Raw genomic sequence first — 6,462 nt, forward strand, 5'->3', positions numbered from 1 at the left:
AAAATAAAATAAAATAAAATAAAATAAAATAAAATAAAATAAAATAAAATAAAAAATTCTGACGAAAATAGCAGTGTTGCCATGATAAGACATGGAGAAAACTTAAATTCATGTTACTAAGTGAAAGAAGCCAATCTGAAAAGGCTACTTACTGTATAATTCTAACTATATCACATTCTGGAAAAGGGAAAACTACAAGAGAGCAAAAAAGATTCGCAGTTGCCAGAAGTGGGATGGGGGAGAGGAATGAACAGGTGGAGCAGAGGATTCTTAGGGCAATGAAAATACTTTGTATACTATAATGATGGATACATGTCAATATATTTGTCCAAACCCATAGAATGTATAACAACAAGAGTGAACCCTGATGCAAACTATGGACTCTCCGTGATTATGATGTGTCGTTGTAGGTTCATCAATTATAACATCAATTATTAACAGGCTACGGTAGGGAATGTGGACAACGGATGAAGCTGTGAGTGGATGCGGGCAGGAGGCATATGGGAAATCTTTAAAATTTCCTCTCAATTTTGCTATTAACTTAAAAGCTGCTCTAAAAAAAGTCTTAATTTTTTAAAAAGTGTTAATTCTTTAAATTTTTTAAAGTGTTTATTTATTTATTTATTTTTAAATTTTTTTTTTCAACGTTTATTTATTTTTGGGACAGAGAGAGACAGAGCATGAACGGGGGAGGGGCAGAGAGAGAGGGAGACACAGAATCGGAAACAGGCTCCAGGCTCTGGGCCATCAGCCCAGAGCCCGACGCGGGGCTCGAACTCACGGACCGCAAGATCGTGACCTGGCTGAAGTCGGACGCCCAACCGACTGCGCCACCCAGGCGCCCCTAAAGTGTTTATTTATTTTTGAAAGAGAGACAGAGTGTGAGACAGGGAGGGGCAGAGAGAGAAGGAGACACTGAATCTGAAGCAGGCTCTAGTCCCTGAGCTGTCAGCACAGAGACTGACATGGGGCTTGAACTCACAGACCAGGAGATCATGACCTGAGCCGAAGTCAGAAGCTTAACTGACTGAGCCACCCAGATGCCGCCCCCCCCCCCAAATGTTAATTCTTTAAAAGAACATTTTATGCCACTTTGACTTTATTATTTTGCTGCAAAGTCACTTTTAAAGACTTTAAAGTTTCCACGTAGTACAGCCTTCCAGCACTACCAGTGGGATAGGCCATGTGAACTAGCTTCCCCCTTCTATCTCTGGGAACGGCAGAGTCACAGAGTGTCCTAGCAACTGATTCAGGTCACTGTTAGTCAGGGGCAAACCTTGGAACAGATGAGTATTTCTGGTCACACTAGCACAATTATATATGCAGTTAAGCACAATTATGAATTCTAGGACTTTTTAAAGTTTTTCTAGACAATGTTCATTTTCTCTTCTAAATTTACCTGAAACCTTATATTCTTTCTAAGTAAGTGTAAAACAATTTGTTGATGTCAGAACACTCTTGACGTCTAGAGGACTTGATAACACTAAAGGCAAACTTAATCTCTGCCAAATTAGCTCTTCTTTTACAGAAAGTGTCTGTGTCAGCACATAGTACCACAATGACAGTTTTATCCACTCTTCTTCCCCTGTATTGGTACAGTGCAGATTTTGTGCAAATGTAAACAGAAATCCTTAAGTCCTTAACATTGATCCTGATAAATGCCCTTGATTTTTTTTTTCTTCAGCTCTTTTTTTTTTTTAAGATTTTATTTTTAAGTGATCTCTACATCCATTGCAGGGCTCGAACTTACAACTCCAAGATCAAGAGTTACGTGCTCTACTGACTGAGCCCACCAGGCACCCTTCTCTTCAACTCTTCATCAACTCAGAAGATGGCTCCGTTTCTCTCAGTGTATTTGCAGATACGACAGCTGCATTGCTTTCCCCAAGTTATTTATTTCCCAACATTCTATGAAATAATCAGGTAGGGCAGACCTTATTATTATCCATATCAAAAAGGAGCTGACATCAACATAGGCATAATCATTTATCTTTAATTCGTGCTCAGGAGGCACAGACATTTTAGTGGAAAAAGAGTTGTAGATATGTCTATACTCCATCCCTGACAAGAGTGTCAGATTAGACAGAGCCATTCTAAGCCTCAGCATCCTCAACTGTTAACTGCAGACATGAAATCCTTATTTAGATTTATTTTCTCAGCAGCCAGTATAACCCGTAGTTTAATGACCCACACTTGACACTCCTGGGGGTCTCCAAACAGATTGGCACACAGATTCAAACATAGTTATGAAATGAGTGGTTGAAAAAAATATATTAGGAGGAAAGAAAGATAGAAACCTGAGGTAAAAGAACAACAAAGTGTTGATGGATGTGACAGGATCTCTTTTTTTTTTTTTTTAATTTTTTTTTTTATTTTTGGGACAGAGAGAGACAGAGCATGAACGGGGGAGGGGCAGAGAGAGAGGGAGACACAGAATCGGAAACAGGCTCCAGGCTCTGAGCCATCAGCCCAGAGCCTGACGCGGGGCTCGAACTCACGGGCCGCGAGATCGTGACCCGGCTGAAATCGGACGCTTAACCGACTGCGCCACCCAGGCGCCCCAAATGTGACAGGATCTCTTAACCAGGGTGCAAGGATGGCTTTGGGTGGCCCAGGACCCCTGATATTACATGGAAAATTCTGTGTGCATTTATCTGGGTGTGTTTTTCTAAGAAGAGTCATTCTCTAGATCTTCGAAAGGGTCCGAAACCCATTTTTTCCTCCCAAATTGAAGCTGATGGTGATTTCTTTCTGAATTCTTTAGTGAACTGGCTAAATCTGGTTTTGTATCATATTTTAGGTATTTTTTGTATTGTTTGTGTTAAAATTTGCATTTTTTAGCTTATTTAAAAGTTGGACTGGGGCATTTGGCTGGCTCAGTCAGAGGAGCGTGTGACTCTTGATCTTGGGGTCATGAGTTTGGGCCCCACTTTGGGTGTAGAGATTACTTAAAATAGGTAAATAAATAATCTTAAAAAAGTAAAAGCTTGACTGAAAACTAAAAAGAATTCATTGAAGTGGCTTCTGTTAGAAACACTCATTCTGCCTTGTGTTCATTCACTTTTTCTACTTCAACTTAAGCACATTTTCTTTTTTTATTCAAGTATAGTTGACATACATTATATTAATTTCAGGTGTACAACACAGTGATTCAACAATTATCGGGGTACCTGGGTGGCTCAGTTGGTTAAGCATCTGACTCTTGATTTCGGCTCAGGTCATGATCTCACAGTTTGTGGGTTCAAGACTCGTGTTGGACTCTGTACTGACAGTGTAGAGCCAGCTTGGGATTCTGTCTCTCCCTCTCTCTCTCTGCCCCTGCTCCTGGTCTCTTTCTCTCTCAAAAATAAATAAACTTTAAAAAACAAAACAAAACAACCCAATGATATACATTACAAAATGCTCACCGCGATAAGTGTATGGTGACTGTCAGTCACTACACAAAACTATCACAATATTTATGCAGAGTTTCTGTACATGATTAACATTCTTCAGTCACCAAACTCCTAATATGCTGAAGTGATTTATGGTTTGGGATTATATTGTAATTATACGTAGCCTACAGAATTATTTATCATCTGAAAGATTTTTCTAGCTGTCTCCATTGCTAATGAAAGGAGTAGGTTAATCTCAACTTGGGCAGCTCCGCCTTAACTCTGGCTTTGGTCAGAATTACAAACAAGTGACGCAGGACCCTCAGACTCAGCAAAGTCACCTTCAGGTTTTTTGTTTTGTTTTTGCTTTCAATACCCTTCCTAGCAGTTTTGATCCTTATTGCTTTCTTGCTTTTTCTAGAAAAATCTGGAAGTTTTAAAGCACCTTATTATTGACGTGTGTTGATTTTATAAGTACATTTCAAAATGAACTAGTGTAGTTTTTATAATAAAAATAATGTTTTATAGATGAAAATCTTTGGGAAAGTTTTGAAAGTATTGTAGCTTAAAGATAATTTCCAGAGAAAAGGGGAAAATGGGGAGGTATTAGTCAAAGGGTGCAAAGTTTTAGAAACACAAGATAAGTAAGTCCTAGAAATCTGTATAGCATAGAGCCTTGTAGTACACACACACACACACACACACACAAATAATAACAGGCAGGAAGAAAGTTTTGGAGGTAATGGTTGATTTATGGCATAGATTGTGGTGATTTCATGGATGTATACCTACCGCTAATCTCATCAGGTTGTATACATTAAATATGTACAGTTTCTTGCAGGTCAATCACACCTCAATAAAGTGCTTAAAACAAGATCATTTTCATTTACCTAGTGCTTCAGTTTCTAACACATTTCTCATGTATTATCTCATTTATTTCTCCAAACAAAGCAGGCAAAGCAGGCTTTACCATCATATTTTACAAATGAGGACACTGAGGCTCAGGTTTTGAGCCTTAGGCCACCTACCTAGCCCCGGGAGGGGTCAAAGTCAGTACTTTTGAATCCAGGGTTAGCCTCACCACTTGCTCATCTCTTGACTTTTTTCTTAAGCTTCAGTTAAAGGTAAAAACCTGAAATAAACTCTCATACCAATTTATACTAATAAACTAGGTATAGAATAAAATTCTCTAAACCAAGTTTCTTAGCATTTTGTTGGGGGGTGGGGAGGGCATTTGTCCCTGGGCAGTTTGCTGAGTCCTTCTCTAAATATTATTGATAAATATGTAGGATGAAAATACATAAGATTACGAGTGAACAAAAGATGTTAAAATACAGTTATCAAGATGTTTTAAAATGTGTAAAACATACTTACTAAGACATTAAATATCAAGATTAAAGAGTAAGTGTAATACCTAGTATAAGTGCAAAATTGTGAAAATATAAATATTTCAAAGTATCTGCAAGAATTGTATAGGGATATGAAAATATTGACTTTCTATTGGTGACAAAGCACTAACCACTGATTGTTGCCTACATTCATAATGAAAGGAAATGCTAAATTTCACTTACAGAAAATTGGAAATAAAGATGGAGTTTTTTTTTTTTCCTCCTCCAAGTTCATGGACCCCTGAAGTCTGGACCCTGGGAATAAAAACCTATTCTGGACTCTCAGGCCATGGGAACACAGTCGGGTCTTTAAACTCCCAATGGGAGGTGTCATTCCCTTTTCCCCTTTTTACATGGTGAGAAGAGCAGCTCTTACCTTCCAGGGTCTCGCACTGGACCAGGTTGATGTAGTCCTGCTGGGTCAACAGGCTGGCCTTGCACCCTCGCACCAGGCCTTCCAGGTAGCCATGGTCCACGTTAAAGTAGAACTCGGCACCCTCCAGCATGACCAAAGAGATCAGAGCCAAGTTGGGCTGAAACAGCTCCGGATCCTGGTCAGCTCCTGAAGATTTGCTCTAGTCTGGAAAAAAATGCTCAATTATGAGTTCTCAGGAAGAAATCTGTCAGCTGATAGTCAGGGTTTTCATGACTAGTTTCTTCTGGTTTCTGTGGCTTTCAATAGCCTGCTCAGCCCTGTTTTCACAGCAACAGTGAATCAGGTGGATAACTCGAGTAAACCCTGGAAGCAAACCATGGAGAGTAGGAGACAGGGAGGGTCAGGGCTCTGCTCTATCCCTCTCAAAGGGAGGGTCCCCCTCCCAGCTGTGCCGCTGGAAGGCCTGAAACACCTGAATGTTTGGTAAACATTCCTCCCTCCCTCGGAGCCTGTGAGCTTTCAATTGTAAATTACATTTGTCCTCAATTTCTTGAAGATTATTAATATGAAGAAAGAGAGGGTTTTTTTTCTTGTTTTTCTTCTTTCTTTCTTTCTTTCTTTCTTTCTTGAGAGAGAGAGAGAGAGAAAGAAAGAACATGAGTAAGGGGCAGAAAGAGGAGAGGGCTTTTTTTCTCTTTTAAAAATTAAGTTTTGTAAATAGATCAGGTGTGAGCAGGCAGTCTGAAGGATCCTGAGAAGCTAATTCAGCAATGCAGTTGTTTACTGTAAAACAAATGTTTAGTAATGTCTTCGCATAGCAAAGCCTGATAGCTGTTTTCCCCCACCCCACCTCCCCCCCTTCCCCTAGCCCCTTGTCTGGGATCCGAGCCCAGAAAACAATCCTGGAGGCAAATACACAGAGCTATGATTCTATAATAAGCCACTACCTTTATAAAATTGGACCGTTTAGGGGCGCCTGGGTGGCGCAGTCGGTTAAGCATCTGACTTCAGCCGGGTCACGATCTCGCGGTCCGCGAGTTCGAGCCCCGCGTCGGGCTCTGGGCTGATGGCTCAGAGCCTGGAGCCTGTTTCTGATTCTGTGTCTCCCTCTCTCTCTGCCCCTCCCCCGTTCATGCTCTGTCTCTCTCTGTCCCAAAAAAATAAATAAACGTTAAAAAAAAAATTTTAAATTGGACCGTTTATAAGGTGCTCTTTATTTTCTTTTTCCCATTTAAATCTCATGATTACTAGAACATATAAATTAGGCAGATAGTATTATTACCCAAATCACAGATAAGAAACCAGATCTCAGAATCCATGAGGC

The 6,462-nt window shown here is 40.0% G+C and overlaps 1 protein-coding gene across 3 annotated transcripts in view; it reads right to left on the minus strand.

Annotated features, from left to right (window-relative positions):
• ATP6V0D2 (ATPase H+ transporting V0 subunit d2) overlaps positions 1-5,515 on the minus strand; it is a 48,176-nt gene extending 42,661 nt beyond the window's left edge. For 2 of the 3 annotated variants that reach the window (XM_040487470.1, XM_040487469.1), the window contains exon 1: positions 5,139-5,515. In XM_040487470.1, coding sequence (XP_040343404.1) covers positions 5,139-5,268 — 130 coding nt within the window. In that variant the 5' untranslated portion in view covers positions 5,269-5,515. The remainder of the gene's footprint in view (positions 1-5,138) is intronic. The other variant, XM_040487468.1, reaches the window with a different exon arrangement.
• Positions 5,516-6,462: the final 947 nt, after the last annotated feature.

The sequence above is a fragment of the Herpailurus yagouaroundi genome, unplaced genomic scaffold (assembly GCF_014898765.1).
Source record: "Herpailurus yagouaroundi ecotype Mexico unplaced genomic scaffold, PumYag 165, whole genome shotgun sequence".
NCBI classification, from domain to species: domain Eukaryota; kingdom Metazoa; phylum Chordata; class Mammalia; order Carnivora; family Felidae; genus Herpailurus; species Herpailurus yagouaroundi.